General features: G+C 40.4%; 1 protein-coding gene across 1 annotated transcript; it reads right to left on the bottom strand.

Annotated features, from left to right (window-relative positions):
* Window positions 1–720: 720 nt before the first annotated feature.
* Window positions 721–15,418, bottom strand: IL18RAP (interleukin 18 receptor accessory protein; the record flags this gene model as incomplete). Its single annotated transcript, XM_082277843.1, has 10 exons — window positions 721–1,091; window positions 1,725–1,895; window positions 5,391–5,528; window positions 6,758–6,912; window positions 9,331–9,451; window positions 9,618–9,686; window positions 12,189–12,363; window positions 13,709–13,883; window positions 14,023–14,290; window positions 15,349–15,418. 10 exons carry the CDS (start codon window positions 15,416–15,418, stop codon window positions 721–723), a joined length of 1,713 nt encoding a protein of 570 aa, XP_082133969.1.
* Between the last annotated feature and the right edge of the window lie 3,144 nt (window positions 15,419–18,562).

Below are 18,562 nucleotides of genomic sequence, written 5' to 3'. Positions count from 1 at the left end.
AGTCCCTGGAAGTCTACTAGCTGTGACAACCAGGGCTTTGATTTACACCTGCAACACACCTATAATGCCAACAGGTTCAGTGGGCATTGAGTGACCAGCACCAGACAGGATGAGCAATGATCAGGTGCAGATGTCCCTGAGTGTGAATTGTTTCAAAAGTGGTAGAATTCTTCTTCTCACTGAAGAAAGGATGGAGATGCCTGGCATAAGCCTATGCAGTGGTCCCTCTTTTCTGAATCCCTTTGGCATACCCAGTTGTAGTAGTCTCCCACTGTATTTTCTTGGTGTTCACACTGGAGGAGGTAACTCATTTGAAATCTTTGGCTTTGTCCCACTGGACTGCATCAGAAATTAAACTGCAAGCTTCCTCTTGATTTCCCTATTTTTAATCTTTTTCTAGAAAACAAGTGTAAAAATATTCCAGAAAGAAATACAGTGCAAAGAACATTGTATGTCTCAAAATCAGAACAAAATGGTATAATAAATATAATAAAAATTGTAATTAAATATTAATTTATGAGAGATAGCTCACATTTACAGTTGTGTGAAGTGGCACAGTTTTGCTGTGCACTGTCACACTTCAGTCCTCCTGACTGTTTTGGAGGGAGCTATTGCTGGCTGTAGTGACAGTTGACAGTGGTCGGATGATATAGAAAAGGTCTTTGACAATCATGTTACCATTTCTGATCCTGATGTCATCCCCCTGTGAAATTTCTCCTATCAATATACCAGCCTGAATAACCTTTGGGATAAGCTCTTCAGGCTGAAACTTCCCAGCCTCTTAGTAGTTTTCACTGGCATGTGGTAATGCATGTATTTCCAGAACTTCTTGTGTGGAGCAGCAGAAACGGAGGACTTCCAGGTAACAACTGGTAAAATCCGAAGTGCTTTCTTCACTACTGGAGGCAGATTCTCTGGCTCTTGGAAATCCTGGAACTTTATTAATACTAGTTTGATTCTTTTATCTTCCAATGCACAGTTCACTGCTGCCTGCAGTTCAAAGATGCTTGGTCCGCTGACATAGGCTGGGCTTAAAACAATGATTACCCGTCTGCTTTGCTTAATAGCTGTTACAACTTCATCTGTGTATGCTGGAGAGAAAATGGTGAGAGTTACTGCATTCCACAATGGATTTTTTATCTTATCAGTTCCTTTATCAATAGTTAACACCCAGAAATAAGGAAAGCCAAGATTAGGAATGTTGAGCAATCATATAACCTCTAGAAATGTGTTTGCTATCAGAGGGTACCATGGCTGTTCTTATACAACTGAAGCACACAACTTTCTGCTCAGGACATGAAGGGCACAGCTGAGACCTCAACACACTTAAACAGAGTCTCAAGGGACACTTGGACTTGTCTTTATCTCTCCCAGGACAGATACACAGGGCTTTCTAACTACTGCAGGTGGCACTGATCAAAGTCGCTTAGAAAATAACTACTGAAGTATTTGAGGCCTTCTTTCCAGAGAACAGAGTTTGCTTGCAAAGAAATTCTTGTACAAGGAATTTCATCTCAGCCTAGTAGCTCCCAGTGATCTCACTCCAAAGTATGTATGCCTCAGCCACAGGGACCAGGTACAAAGATCAAAACGTTATAAGATTTGAACATAAATTCCACTACCAAATTATACAATTTGTTGTTCTGGTGCATAAGGTTTTTTTTGGAAATTGAAATACAATTTTATAAAAACTGAAGATTTTCTACCATCCCCAGGGACCTTACCTCCTCCCGGAAGAATATCTCTTTCAAGAATACATAACTTGTATCCATATTTATTTTCTAGCATATCTGGAAGAAGCTCCAGGGCAAATTTTTCTTCACTAATTAAAGCAGAGTCACTTTCAGAAGAGTTTATTTTTGCATAGGACACAAACGCATCAAATTCCTTGCCATCTAAAATAAATAAATAAATAAATTCTATACATTAACAAGTCTGGCTGAAGCATTCAGCTTCTTTCTTAATGCTCGGCTTCCATTTATATCTATCTAAGTAGGCACATTTCAAACCTAAAATTATGACCTGTTATTGGATTACAGCTATCCAATCACCAAAGACAACCTTGCTCCTCGCTGTCTTGCAGATTTTGTAGACATATGCTACCAAAGCAAACAAGGAAGGTACTCATGTTTAGTGCAAGGCAGTTTAAAGACCTGGTCCCTTCCAGGCAAAAGCAATGTGGTAGGGAATGATTCCCAATCTTTTCTCTCGTTTGCCCAAGTGCTGATTCAAAAAAAAGTCTTGTCAATGGTCAATCTTCTTTTAAAATATAATGAATCTTAAAGGAAAAATGTTCTTAAATATTAGCTCCTTGCAAAAGATATGCTGTTTTCATACATTGTTATGTTTGTGAACAGAGAGACTTGTGTAAGGAGCAATGGCTAAGTCTGATCAAAATATCAGCTCAGACACCAAGCACTGACCAGTTATTGAACTTTAAGTCTCGTTGAAAGACTGTTTGTGCGCAAATGAAACACAGGTAAAGAATTTTTCTTGGCTTTGATCACCCTGGTATCCATGTCCTGGGTTAGGCCCATTCTTAACTACAAGGCAAAAGCAAATTGTATCTATTTGTTGAATAAAATTTGAACTACACTTGAGGGAGAAGGAACAGAAAATAAAAGAATTTCTGGTAAAAGCAAAAGGCATAGTGGACCCAGTCCAGTTTCCCAGTTACTTTAGGCCATTTAAGGTGTCCTAAGACTGCCAGATTTGACAGGGGAAGTATTGGAGACTCAAGCCTTTTGGAATGGCAGGACATCCTCAGGCAGCCCAAATTACATCAGACACCTGTGTTCAATTAGCTGAATTGTATCACAGCAATAGAAACCAGAAAGAAATTCCCCTGTGAAGAGCAGAGTCCCACTGCAGGGTGCTGCTGCAGGGTGAGCTGAGAGGCTCTCTAGTTTTCACCACATGGACTGCACCTTCACTGCTTGGGAACTGAGATGCCTACCTCCAGCAGACACCTAAGTGTTGAGTATCATGACCCACATGCCTTGGTGTTAACCTCCTGATTTCTATCCCTAGGTGTAAGATTAGGATCACAGACATGAGCTAGAGTCACCAAGTTCCCACAGGATCTAGAAGAGCCCGTAGGTAAAGCAAATTCAGAAAACTAACATGGATGAGCTGGGGCTGAACGCTCAAATTCAGAACCAGCACGTAGCAGAAAGTATGTCATCAAAACAAAACAGAGGTGTGCAGATTGGGTTCGGAGGCCAAGAAAATGATCAGACAACACGTTGCATCTCTGCTCCTCCCCTCTACTCCTGGATACACACTTTCAATCACATCCTTCTACTGGTGCTGCGGGTCTTGTGATGACAGAGGAAGATGATTCACTTTGCTGGCTACCCATTGTCTTTTACTGAGTTGTTTTTCTGCCAGGTTGAGCCCATTTAGGCCCACAAGAGTGAATCACCAGCAGCAGGCACACAGGACTAATGTGGGAATTAAAGGTGGAGAAGAGATTCACTAGATTGGTTTAGCTGAACTTCAATTCCTCTATACCCTAAATTGAAGCTCCTTTGAGAACGGATTTTAAGTGACTATAAATTGCACTACAAGCCAGGTATTCCTTATTTCACCCACAGAGGTCACTGCAATCTTATTAGACAACAACCACTAACATACACCTTTGTAACATTACTATTACAGTAGCAAGTTAAAAATCAAATACAAAATAAGCACCATTAAGCCTTTTTTCACATAACTGTACAGGACAATTACAAGCTGAGGAACATTTGGTACTGTATTTAAGATGCTGAAAGTTTAGGAAATGAAGAATACCTGACTTAAGCAAATTGATGGTATATGTGGTCTATAAATGTTAGTATCAAATCTCCTGCATTATTTTTTTCTCCTTATGGGAGAAGGCAGGAATTTTAAGATATGTATCTTAATTGGCTAAGGAGGCCAATTAACCCCAGAGGGGTTCTGGTTTCTCTGTTCACAAGGTCCTGCACAACATGGTCTAGGTTGGCTCTGCTTTGAGCAGGTACCCAGGGGTACCTTCTAATCTTGCAGGATTCTTCAGTTTTCTGATTTTGTGCTGAGAGGGACATGAGAGAAGAAATTATAGAAATGAAGAAACAGCAAAATCAAGTCATAACTGCTGCTTTGCTGCTCTCAGACCTCAGGTGACTTGATATGCATCCACATGACGTGAGAAGGACGTGATCCTGCAGGTGAGAACACATTTTCCTTGGACAGAAAACTATCTGGTCTGCACGCTGCAAATGGTGCTTTGTGCATGAGGTACACGAGAGTGTACAGGCAGGGGACAGGGACTGCCACAGTGGAGCCCAACAGTGACCTCAACACACAAGCCTTGGCAGGTCTGTCCTACTGACATGCAGGGTGTGCTCTAAGGGGACTTCCCACAGGTCCTTAGATCACTTTTTTACCAAATAGAGGGGAAATTTTGAGTGATGTCCCAAATTGATTTTGCCAAATGCTTTAGGGCTCACGAAAATGTTTTCCAAAAGGGCAGTTAATTTTCTAATTGTGTATGTACTTACAGGTATCTAGATGTAGCTGTTTCACACTCAGGGGTAAGATACGTATGCAAACACAAAAACAGACTCAGACACCTCTATCTCAAACTGCATCAAGATGCAAGAATTTTTAGAAAAATTTTCTCAGGCACGAACTATCAGAATTCTTTCAACCCATGTAAGAAAATTGTACGTTAAGTTCTTTGAAGTAGTCATAGTGATTCCTGATACATTTTTACACTGTGCTGTTTTGGAGGCCTCTTTTAGCTGAGATGATGGAGCGATGCTACTACGGAGACTTGAAAAATCAAAAGTTAATCACTCAGGTGCAAATGTCAAGTTGTTTCCAAAGTTTTAAAAAGGAAATATGAATATTTCCCAAATATTCACTTCTCAGTTGGTGCCCTTTATCGTCTTATTTCTCTCTTTTTTTTATTCTTCTGAGAAACTTTTTGGCTTCAAGTGAAAAATACAATAAACTGGAGTCCTTCACCTTGTTATGCAAGGTTGTTTCATTCTTGCCCAAAGGTTTTGTTGAACTTTTTCAGAGAACAATTTTGAAACGTTGGAGATGCTAAATTATTTCCTGCAAATGGACTGTCAAAATTCAACTTCCTGCTCTAATGGGTACCCTAATCTTCTATGGGTAAATTAGGGTAAAAGTCTAACTGACATTTCAGTTGGTGTTAGATATTTCTTTCACACTATCTTTCTTTTTTTCCATCTGCATTCACTGAGCATCTTGTAAGGTTTAACAGTCCTTGTATTGGCTCAAAGAGAGCAGGGTCATTAAGAGAACTTAATTAAATGAGTAATTCATACCTGATTATCCCACATGGCAAAAAGCAGCAGAAAAACTGGAGAAAATTAATATTACACAAGGTTTCTTACCTTCTGTATTTTTGTTGTGGACCAGATAACTTCGATACATCAGCACTATTTCAATCCAGTGCTGGTAAATAAAGGCAGTGCACAAAACAAATGCAAATAGAGTAGAAATGGCACTGCATAGTACATATAGGAACAACACTGCAGAAAGAAAAGAGCCTATCATAACTCAGGTTTCCAAAACAGTATTGACATTTAGATAAAAAACTCAGTCCAGAAATGGGGACAAACCATCTCATAGTCTTTTTCCTTATCCCACTGGCAAAATTTAGGGAAGTCAAGATTTCATGTAGCCACAAACCTAAACACAGAATTTCAGTCTACCATCAATGACCTTTTTTGCATGGTATCTCTTTGCTGGTATGAAAAGCCAATCTGTGACAGAAGGCACAGAGGAAACAGTCTCTGGTACACTCAGCAATGCTGAAAATAGTAATTGCCTGAGATGGAAAAGCTACATCAGAACAGACATAGCTGCACACAGTGCCCTGCTGGCAGCTTCCTGTGCAACTACAGTGATGAATCTTCACTGTGAACTATGGTTCAACATTTTAATTTCCTCTCTGATTCTGGTTTGGGCCTTGAAAGGCTTGAAAGGCAGCCACATTCATATCAGTTATGGTAACTTCTTAGAAACATGCATGTGGATACAAATATGCTGGTAGCAAGAATTTCTCTTGCTTCTTTCCAGTCCCATGAGATACTTTTCTCTCTCACGGAAGATATTTGTAGAGTTCTATAAACTATGAACACCTGCAACCTCGCAAAGTTTTGTTTATAGTACAGTAGAAAAATATTTTGACAATGGATGTTTTAGGATTTTAGCCAGTCACCCCAAGGGGTAGCTGATCCTTTGTCCAATTAGACTATGAAGAAAAAAGTCTATAAAAGAGTTGTAAAATAATTAAATCAATCAATCTTGCTGCACAATTCCTGCCTGCTGGATCTCTCTTCTCCTCCCTACCACTGCGGGATACCGCAATACATGCATGATAAGGACTGGGAAAACAGACAGAAATGTCCTGTGAAAATCAGGGAATACTGCTGCTTTCAGCAGCCTCTCTGCTTCAGTTTAGTAGACTGCCTGTTAATGTTCAGAGATGCTACTCTCCTCTTCTTCCTTCCAGTTTCTCTCCATCTTCCACTTGGCTCACCCACCTGCAGTAAGTCCCCAGATAGTCCTGTCCTTCTGAGTAATCCTCAAAATGCTGAGGCTGTCAAGATATCTGACAAAGCAAACTTTTCCCACCCAGTTTCAAGAAACTTCTGCAACTGGCTAAAAGCCAGTGTGAATGGGGAATTAATTAGTAGCAGTAGAGTAAATCAAAATGTGTCTTCAGGGGCAAATAGTCACCAAATGATAGCTTTACCTCTCTGCTTTCTTTTCAGCTGGATCACAGCGGTGGCATTTCCCACTGAATTCTCAGCAAAGCATGTGAAGTTGCTTCTGAGGTCCTTTTCAGTAACTTCTTTCAAAGTTGCAACATGAAGAAGTGTGCTCCCCTTCAAACCTTTTGGATAGACACTAGAGAGAAAAAAATGTGTATTTGCATGATACCTTTGCTGCTCATTCCCACAATCTCCCAATGTCTTACACACAAAAATAGAGGAGCTTGCAACTTCTTAACATTGATCTTGAACTTTTAATAGTGATGCAATATTCTGGTTTGAAACCTCTATTTTGTTTATACATGGTAAGAAAATACTAACACTGTAAGAAAATACTTTGATAGGCCTGAAGACTGAAAGGTTTATTCCTAGTTCATCTATTCAGCAAAATATTTACCGCTTTCCTAGTTTTCAATATATAGTCCCCTTTACTTCTGTAAGATTACTTATGGTTTTCTAAGACGTAAAATATTCACCCAGCAGAAATGCAGAGAAATGAAACTTCAAAAAGGAGCCCCAAGAGAGAACTAGCTGGGCAAAAAGACTGAGCAGCACAGCCTCTTGCACAGGGGTAGAAAGCCCAAGGACAGGATAGGCAAACAGAAAAAGATATATATAAGGGACAGAAGTATTAGAAATGAAGAGGAAACGGAGGAATCTCTTCAGGGTTGAGTGGAGGATATGGGTAACAGATCTGTGTCTGCAATCACTCCAGAATACCCAGAGTTTCTGAGTTTCAGTGTTCCTCTTCGAAAGCCACAAGTACAAGCATCTCTGGGTCATCCTAGAAGGCATCTCACATCAGGCCACTGCAAAATGACAGCATCCTACAGCCCTTCCTCGTTACCTCAAAATGTGGAGGAGTGAGCAAGGGCAAGGATTCAACCAAAATCTGTTGGGGATGTTTCATTTATTCGTATTTTTAAAAAATAAACAGAAACTCTAGCCATTGTCTTGGGGTGACCTTATGATGTGTATCCCATATCGCTGCCTATGCCCAGAAATTAATTTCTGTGCCTTTCTATGCCTCTAAACTGAGCCTGAGAGGGGGAAGGAAAAACTGAGCAAAACTTCTTCAAAGCAGTTTGCAGCTTGTTCAAGGAGACACACAGATAGCAATTAGTTTTCCCAGCTGTGGCAGGGGAGGGAGGAAGCACCCAGCTTGCTGTTCTCCAGTCAGTTTTTTGGCCAGGGGTTCAGCTGCTTTTTCTCTGGAGAGAGACTGAGAGTTGAATTTTTCCTTCCCTGGAATTTCAGATTTTCTCCCTTTTGTACTGGACTGTTTCAATATCAGAGCACATTGGGAGGACTTTCCACCAGGCACAAAGGGCCTGGCCCTGGGCCAAGCCCCAGCTCCAAGGATACCAAAAGGAGGACTCGAACACTTTCCCAGGTTGTTTTCTCCACAGCGAGAGATTTTATTATTTAGCATTATTTTCCTTTTCCCATGTGTTTGTTAAATAAATAGCTTTTATCTCTTTCACTTTCCTTTGAGGAAAATTTATTTTTTCCCAAACCTGGTGGGGGGAGGGGTGGTTGTGCCTTCTCTCAGAGTATATATTTCTAAATTTGGCGAAACCAGAACAGCCATGAAAAAAGCTAAAACCTTGTTAAGAAGAATATTCCAAATCTAAACATTCTAAAGTTAGGAAAATCCAATTTCCTGTCTACCTCATGAGTGTGTGCATGTGTGTGTGTGATATCATCTTTTTTTTTCCCATATGACTCCTATTATGAACTTGATTTTAGCAGTGACAGCAGAGCTTTTGCTTCCCCCAGTAGACAGAAAATTTAGCCATACAGTTGAGTCAGGGCTGTGTAGTAAAAGATGCACTTGCCTGTGTTGCCTCCACTCTGTTGCTTGCCCAAGTTGAACACTGCGTAAGTGAATGAGAACAGGAAGGAAAGGGAAGTGTAGTGACTATAGGGGTTGTCCCCAGGTCACAGAAAACCTTTCCCTTACATGTTTCTTCTCTGCAGGGCCTGGTTAATTCTTACCAGAGGAAAAGTCCCAAAATTCAGTGTCCTGAAACACAGTGCTGCAAGTCCTCATATCTAGTCTGTAAATACACCCCAATGTCTGAGGTACACAAGCTCCTTTCAATGTCCACAGTATTGTTTTGCTGATCTGATTTATTCCCCACTCAGAGACAGCTTCCAAAGAGAGATTGTGTGAATTGCTAGCAAGGCACAACAGAGATCGTGCTTTCAAGAACACTTGAAAGCAAGAACACTTGAAAACAATGGATGCAGGGACAGGCAACCAGGAACCCTTCATGTTGAAGCTGTCTCTGAGCTCTAAAGCTTTAAGAAGAAGAGCTAAGATTGTGGAGAGTTTGAGTTCTTGATTTTATGGCCATCAATATGTGCTTCTGTATGTGAAGGTCACATGCTTGTGGACATACACATTACTAGGTGAAAGAAAAGAGCCTTCTAAGTTTCTTTCAATTAAATGCATTCAGTAAAGTTGTTATAGATGGACTTTTACAGTTGTTTGTGGTGGTAGTAACTAGGTTACTGGGGCAGGAAGGGGGCGAGGGGTAGGTTTTCTCACCTTGTTTCCTGATTCAGTTTCTCATTTATATTCTCCTCATCGCTTCGTTTCCATGTTACCCTCATTGGAGAAACTGTTTCAAACCCAAACTGTACACGGCATTCCAATTCAAGTGGCTTGCCTGGAACAAATTAACACAGAAAAACCATGCCTGCAGGTCACCAGAATATTATTCACTTAAATAGCTTAGAAAGCAAAGCTGGTTTGCTTTATCAAGATCTACCATTATTTATCAATACCTCATTTAAATATTTTCATTTGCTTTTAGGTGAGGAATTGAAACTTACCAAGCTCTGCTTCGAGGATCACAACACCATTGGGATACAAAAGGTTTGGTGGATGAATAGTGTTTTTTGCTGCAATCAACAAGAATATCATTAAGTATAAAGTTATTATCAGTGCAGAGGACCAAAGAAAACAGCTTACAATTTGATTTTTCAGGTTTTAGGTGGAATTTAGACACCTAATCCAAGAGGATGATTTACAGTTCTTGAGGTATCTGAGTGTGCACAGATAAGGGAGTTTCAACAACAAAACTTGTGCAGCTACTTAAACACCTGTTATCTCATTTACTCTGAGGCATTGTCCTCTTTCATGAGCTGAGAAGCTCAGCATCTAGCCTGCATTTAAGATTATTTAGGATTCAAAAATTAGGAACCCCCCTAGCAAGGCCCCCTGAAGGGTACAATCCTCATACCAGTTCCCTGCCAGGCCTCTTTCCATGCCCAGTAAGCACAAACAACGCGCACACACACCTCATTCACAAGCACAGATACTTGCACCAAAATAGCCATGCTGTTTTCAAAACTCAGGCTGCCAAAGGGCACAGATAATGACACCCACGGGTTATACCATAAAACCCACAGCTCTGAGGTTCTAGGAAAGTCCCATACTGCAGGAAATGGTGCCATATAACACTTTTTTTTTTTTTTTTTTTACCAAGCCACAGCAGAGAAATGTATCACAGAATAAGCTGAGTTGGAAGGGACCCACAAGATCATCAATGTCCAACTCCTGGACCTGCACAGAACCATACCCAAGAGTCACACCATGTGCCTGAGAGTGTTGTTCAAACACTTCTTGAACTCTGTCAGGCTTGGTGCTGTGACGCGAGCCTCTTCCAGTGCCTGACCACCCTCTGGGTGAAGAACCTCTTTTTATTATCCAACATAAACCTCCCCGGACACAACTTCAGGCCATTTCCTCAGGTGCTGTCACTGGTCACCATAGTGATGAGATCAGTGCCTGCCCGTCCTCTTGCCCTGGTGAGGAAGTTGTAACTGCAAGGAAGTCTCCTCTCAGTCTGCATGGCTCTGGGGTAGTATATATGCATACGGCACCTTTTACGTATTTTTCTCACTGCGCTGTGAAGTGAGGGAAAAGAACTGAGAAGGATAGTGTATCAGCTCAGGTTCAGTCAGATCAGAATAAAAGCAGAGCTAGTCCAAGCCTGCCTGGAGAATATCGTGGGAATATTCCACAGACGAATATTAGAAGGAAGAGTCAAAGAGCATCAGATATTTTAAGCCACCAAAGAGCTCTCACAGGTTGGTGAGACATGCTTTCCTGTCCTGACGGGATGGATACATTTTCCCTTGAGACCATGGAATTTCAAAGGTGTGTTTTTCACTAGACCGCAGAATCAGGTTGCCTCATTTGACACCTTTCTTTGGTCCCCTAAATCTTGTCCTCCCTTTCACAGAGTGGCCCACTTTCCACCAGGATGCTGAGGACTAGTCCTGTGCTGTTTTCAATACAGAAACAGCTGGACTGCATCTATACAGTTCAGGATATAGAGTAGATATATACTCTTCCTATGGGACCTGTGATTGACTGGGGTGACTACAAAGTCTTAACAGCACTCAACCGTAGATATCTGGAGAAAAGCATTGCCACATCACTCCTTTAGCAGATCAAGCAGTCTCCCCCAGTACTGATCCTGAGTTGCTAGCATGCTCCCTTGCACTGCATTGATGTCCCAAAACACTCTGCCAAGGCAGTATCTGGATTTTGCCTGAAGGACAATCGAAGACAGTAAATATTAGAGGAAAAGTCACTGTGGTTTGTAGGAGAATATAAGACCATGTCATATCACTGTGCCATAGAGTTCTAGCCAGTTTTCTTTAGTAATGCATGCAAAGCCTGAGAGAACAGCTCATGCAGGCAGTGATGTTCTCCCCCAAAGAGCATGCACAACAACAAATGGCTTGTTTGCTAGATTGCTCACAGCTCTCCTATTTACTCTGCTGCTAAAAAATTACATGCAAGAGAGGTAGAGATCCCACCAATATCATCTTCCCTGTCACTGTCAAATGGAGAAAGTGAAGGTTTCACCCATGCCACAAGGAACAATATTTTACCTAACTCATAATTTCACATAATCCTCTACTTCAGGGAGATGGGTAGGATTGAGATACGCTGCTTTTGCCCACATTTCCAGTGCAGGATTTGCAATCCTTCTTCCTAGTATGCAAATATGTTCCTAATACTCCTCACACTGTACATGGAGAACATTGGCACCAGTTGGAGTTTCATGAATTCTACTCCCAGATCAAGAGTTCTAAATCTTTTGTGGATTTGATCCCCAATGTTAAGAACTACAATAAATCCAAGGCACAATTAGATTTTGAAAATTACAGTGTTGTATGCTGCATGCTATTACTGGTATTACTATTGGATGTTCTAGTTAGTGTCCCTAGATGTCTTCAGAATACTTGGAAGAGGGTTTTAATGATCCTGTAGCTAATTCAGTTTATGGGTTTTCAGAACAAGAGCCTGAAAAAACCCACATAAATAAACATAATAAAGAAAATATACTTTACTTCAGGTATTTTATTTTGAGTTATTATATAACTCACCAATGACTTCTACTGTTACTGCTGTTCTCACTGTCCAGTTGGTAGTGTTGTCAGGCAGAGTGTAATCACACACATATATTCCAGCATCTTTGTCATAGGTTGGATTCAAGTAGATTTCATTCTGCTTAAGCTTTAGGCTTGGTCTGCTTTTCCTGTGTTTTACCTGGTGACCATCCTAATGAAAGGAAAAGGAAAAGGAAAAGGTAAAGGAAAAGGAAAAGGAAAAGGAAAAGGAAAAGGAAAAGGTAAAGGAAAAAGAAAAGGAAAAGGAAAAAAGGAAAAGGAAAGGATTAAAGTCTTTTTTCATCTTGCTGTTATTAAATTATATTTTAATGTATTTGGACAACATTTTCATGTCAGTAAGGCTAAACCAAAGTCTTTCCACTGAAGCCCAAAAAGGGATGTATTAGGAGTCTGAGAACATTTTTCAGTTATGCTAAAAAAGATGCGAATACCCTTGACTTTTTAAAAATTATTTAAAATTTACAGTTGATATGAAACTGTGAAATCATGAAGATAATCTAAATTAAACTCCTATTACTAAAGAGCAACAAAAAGAATCACTTTTTTGATGGACTGGGTATTTTTAATTTTGTAAAGAAATTGTTTTGAAAGCATTTTCCAGTTATATTATGAGAAGTAAATCATGAGTTTGTATTGTCTGAGATTGAGAACACTGTCACTACTTTTAGAAGCATGAAAATTGTCTGGTTTTGAAAAGCACCCCTATTTTTCAGCTTAATATATTGATATTCCACTGAGACCAGAAGAATTTTCCTTAAATGAAGTTCCTGAAAAAATCCACTAATGCAAACAGGAAGAAGCTCCTTAACTTCAGCGGGCTTCAGATCAAGATGTAGGTAAAGATATACCTCATTTAAAATTTGAAAGCAAATGCAAAGTAACTTCAACTAGATCATAATTCTGCTTGAAAGAATAAATAATGTAAATAATACCAGGTAGGAAAATGCACAATTGCAAATTTTAGTCATCTTCCTTTGCTCATTTATGCAGGTTTAGATGTTATATTGCCCTCCTTATAAACACTAAGTCAGTAGTGGTTCAGCAGAATAGTGTTTCATTAAAAACAGGAGTCTTGGATAAAATGGTTTGAAACATTCATCTTAAAATAATTTTTCACCTAACAAAGCCAGTTTTTCTTTGGTATATTTGATAGTTTCAAAATTTGAAATGTCAAAACAAAACTTAAAATGTTACTTTTCAATCATGTCTGTTTTGCAAAGAATTATTTTAATTCTCAATTACTTCAATTTCTTAGCTGAAGAGAAACCATTTCTTGGATTCTGTTTCACAGAATATTTTGGATGTGGTAAATTTCTTCAAAACTCTTCCTTAAATACTTGATATGTATTAATTCAAGATTCTGCTCTTGGGTTGAATTTCTTAGGCTGCATTGCCTGCCAAAGAAGAGTTCAAGTACTATGGCACATGGACATTAACTAGACCTGAAGCTCCACCTCCACTCAGCTGTTTCCAACACTCGATAGACTGACTCTTACCTTGTACCATTTTACAGCTGGCTTTTTAATGTGGCTGTAACATTTTGTCCCAGGACAGGTTATTGAATTCCCAATGCCAGCAAGCAGATATAGCATGTTTGTGTCATAACCTGAACATTTTGCTGCCTTCTTTGTTTGAACATCCAAAACAATTTTGAGACATGGGATTTTTCCCCTGAGTGATGTAAAAAAATAATAAAAGAAAGAAAAAGAAGTTAAACATTAATACACAAACCAAACCAATAATTCTCCTATAGAAGTAGAAACCTTTTGCTCCATTAATCCATTACTTACCCTTTTGCTCCATTACTTACCACATCCTACAGATGTACACTCCAGAAGCACTGTCCCTTATTGGTTTAAACCAAAGTGCATCCCCTTGGAAAGCCAGATTTGAGCTTTCCTTGATAGCCTTCAGTGTCTCTTTATCCTTCTGATGCCAGAACCATTCCACCTTATGTTGATTTAGAAGTGAGTTGTTATAAATGCTGGTAGCATCTCTCTCTGGTAAAGCACACCGTAGAACGAACTCCTCACCATTAATTGCACGATACCATATTTGAGGTTCAACATGGGAACATCCTGAAAAGCAGGAGAGTAAGATATCAGTGCCATCTGAAAGAATGCAGAGTCATGGTGAAAAAATTAAAAATAAAAATTAGGAACACAACAAAAATAGAACTTTACCTTTCTTTAGTTAAATATCCCTTTATGTGATCACAAGATGGACTAACAGAAAACAGGTTTTCTTAAATATGCAATTTGTCAATGTTCTTGAAAATTTATCCAAAGGTTTCCAAGGGTTCGCTAGACCTTTTCTCAAAAGATTAATGCAAAGGGTTTTTTGTGATGTGTAAACTTTTGCATGATGCTAACCTGTTAAACCTCAACTCTGTTGTGTAGACACAGCTCTTCTCAATCTCATATTAACGGACAAGGGACTGACATAAGCCTGAAGAAGCAGATCCTGCCCACCACATGCCCTGTTTATGGTAAGATTGAGAAACATCATTGTCTCACTGCTTTTAAATATTCATCCTCCCAGGTTTCAGTAACTTTCCCTAAAGTTAAACACATTTTTTAATTTTGAAAGGTGTGGTCAGCCATCCTAATGCCCCTCCTGCCACTCAGATGGTTGTGACCCTTGAAAGTATGGCAGGATTTCACTGCAGCAGAAGGGAGGGCATGACATCTGTTCCTCACCTGCTCACCTGGGAAACTCTTTACAGTTTCATTTTCTCTCTGCAAACTAAATTGCATCAAGCTCCTCCAGATATATTGTGTGTGTGAAAGACTTTGAAAGATCAGTCTCATTCTGCTTTTGTCTTCCTTCTCTCCAGTTCCTGCCTCCCTGGACCAGATGCTGGAGTCCTAAGTCACAGAAGCAATTCATTTGTCCCATCTAGTTCTCAGAAATTCTTCTTTACATTTGTTCTTTTCATTGGGGAACTGATTTTTGAGTCAAATTTATGGTAGACTGTATAACCAATGCTTCAAAAGTTTGCAGAAAGGCTATTTGTCTGACACAAGCATGGACATGTACAGGAAAAACTCACAAAAGCAAGGAAAAATTAAGATCTCCTTTTTTAAGTTTTCAGAAAGCACCACAAACACCAAACCTCACTGGAGCAGCCTCTTACCTGGCAAGTTAATCTCTCTAACTTCTACCCCACTGACAAACAATGTTAGTATCCAGCACAAAGTGAGCATGATTTCCTTTATCAATTTGGGTTGATGCTCTAAGACATTTTTTTTAATAATCATCTAGCTTTCTGTAAAAGAGAAAAACGGGGGGGGATTTTTTGTAAATAAGAGTCCAAATAAAATAGATCATTGCATATTTCATTATGTACCTCTATAAAACTTTGCAAACACTATTTCCTGCATATTGTGTTTTTTAAAAATGGGGTTTGCAGCACTTTTCCTGCTCACACTATTTCACAGAAATGGAATGATTTCACAGAATGGATAATACTCAAGACTATGCAACAATCTCTCTAAATGCACCTTTCATAGAATTTCTTACAGATGGATTTCCAAGTCATACCTACAGCAATGCAGAACTCCACCTCTGGAGTGGAAATGCAGATCCTTCCTCCTTTGATAGGAGCATGTTCTCTAAGATGAGAGGTAAGATACCAAATAATATCAGCCTTCAGCTAATGATATTATCAGCAAAAGGCTGAGATAGGCATAAATGGCACCAAAACTCCATGGAACACCACTGTAGCTTGAAGGTCAACTGGCCCAGAGTGAGCTGATTGGATTCCTTTGGGATTAAACTAAATCTGAAGATGTGCTGCAGCTGCAAACAGCATTGAGCCCATGAGACTGGAGGACTATGCAGGAGTAAAACCCTCAAAGCATGTCTTGTGTGGGCACAAGTCTTTGGCTCTCGCTTTCACCCAAGATATGTGCTCCTACCAGGCTTTGCTAGCAGCCAAGATGGACATACATTAGGATGTCTACCAGGGCCAGCAGAGCAACCTAAAAACCCCTTCTCCTCCTCCATGGCTTACCGGTGTGTGCAGAATCAGGCCTCACTTTTGCACCACGATGCTGTTCTGCACTGCTTGAACAACCCTGGCAGAGCCCTGCTTAACAGGGTAACACCCAGAGGATCGTAAGGGACCAGCTCTGTGGTGTTCCCTCTGTAAACTGAGACTGGGAGCACCCAGGGGATTTGGGGCAGGTCCTCAAAGCACTCAGCTGCATCCAGAGCCCTATATGACAGTACCCTGAACAAGGTGAAACCCCAAACCATATTGTTATGTCTTCCCTCTTCTACTAAGAAGTCTGATCTGCATGTCACAGCCTTCTCAGCTGCAGGCTGTGCAGTGGGCATACTCAACAGCCATGGCTTAATTCGGGTATTTAGTAAGGACATATCCAATGCCTATGACTGATGTCTGGAGTGCCTGGTTCAGGAGCAAAGGGCATCTACTTTGCTGATGTTCAGTTTGCGCAGCTGTGCATTGTGCAACTGAGCCCTCAAGGGGTTTTTTTCTTTCCTTTGGCCACAGAGTGACTCTGCATTTACAATGCTGTCAGAGAGGCATTGAGTCAGCCCAAGGGAAAAGCAGAAAATGTTGGGCAAAGGCTAGTCCCTTGTCTGTTGGCACCTCATGCAAATCAGACACTATCGATACTGGTTAGCATCAACAGAGCATCCAGCGCACACTGAGCTAGAGAGAGAGGTGATGAGAACTCCCACGCTGCACTTTTCCAGGCAGCAGTTCTGTGTAGCAGGGAGAACTCTTAGTCACCATTCTCTTCAGAATGTCTCTATTCCTTGCAAGTGAATGGAATGATCTATTTTTATGCTCAGAGCTCACAGGAAGTAAGTTAACTCATTTGTCTGACCCCATCCTGGTGCTTTGTTACAGGTTGGCTGCCAGCTGTCATCACCCCACACATCTTTTAAAATCATCCTGAAACTCCAAGCCTGTATGTATGTCTGAATAAAATGAGTTTGCTACCAGCACTGGGAAAAGCCCTCCATAAGTTTATCCAACTTTTTTATCCACTGCAAAAAGATCAATGGATCCTGACTCTCAAATCTGGATTTATGACACCTGTGAAGACCTTGCTCAAGGCATTCATTAAGGCTGCATCTCTAGGCATGCTAATTCTGTATAAAACCAAGAATGATGTTTTGAGTTATGTCATCCAACAGCCCACATGGCAAAGGCATGCTGGTGCCTGTAGCAATCAGGACCCAAGGCCCATTTGTGAGGTTCATTGCCATAGTCCCTTGAGCAGGTGAGATGATGGAATAGGTTGCTGTTGACTAAAGCAGATGGGCAAGAACTGATCTCTTCACTCTGGTGACCAGTGACACAACTCAAGGAGACAGCATGAAGCTCTGTCAGGGGAAGTTCAATTGGATATCAATTGTTCTTCACCCAGAGGATGGTTGGGCACTAGAACAGGCTCCCCAGGGAAGTGGTCACAGCACCAAGCCTGACAGAGATCAACACTAGACAACACTCAGGCATGTGGTGTGATTCTTGGGGTGTCCTGTGCAGGGCCAGGAGTTGGACTCAGTGATTCTGATGGGTCCCTTCTAACTCAGCTTTTTCTATGATTTTATGAACTATTGATCTGTCCTCCACACTCCACTCTCCCTTGACCACAGGCAAATGGTCCAGCCTCTCTCCTGTGACAGCCCTGGTACTTTCTGGTGACCAGAAGCTATTTGAAGAGTGCCTGACCTAGCACAAGATAAGCAGTGGAAGCGTTTACTTCCTGGCTTCCCATTTGTGTGTCACTGGGGACATACAGGCCACATGTAGTGAAACTACAACAAGTGACCATTCACAAAGCATTTAATAGTGCCAGCGATGTATAATCTCTTTGTTCTCCAATTTACTGCCATATAAACAATACCCTCTAAGCTGAAAAAGGTCACCACAAATGGGAAAGAAGTGCCAAAGGGAAAGAGTTGACTAGTGAATGTTACAGCACTGGTTAGCAATCTTTATAATTTTTCTGTTGTCTTTAGCTAGGCATGGGAAAATACACCACTGCCTTTTTTTTTTTTTTTTTTTTTTTTTTTTTTTTTTTTTGCTATCGGATAATGCTTTCATTAGAGAATTTGTAATCTTTGCATTTTTATAGTGTTTAAAAAGTATGGTAGGATGTGAAATTAAGAATCATCTTACAAGTGTGCTTGACAGGAACAGGGAAATTCACAGCAGAAGCAGACAGCAATCACCATTCAGGTGTATTTGCACTGCAGATGGACTTAGGTGATTTGGTGACTCAGTTTACTCAAGGACTCATTTTATCTTTGTCAGTATCTACCAGAGAAGAAAGTATTCTACTCTCGGCAACTTATTATCAAATGTCTTT

The sequence above is a fragment of the Coloeus monedula genome (assembly GCF_965178545.1).
Source record: "Coloeus monedula genome assembly, chromosome: 3".
Classification (NCBI taxonomy): Eukaryota; Metazoa; Chordata; class Aves; order Passeriformes; family Corvidae; genus Coloeus; species Coloeus monedula.
This window is presented reverse-complemented; position numbering and strand designations above follow the sequence as displayed.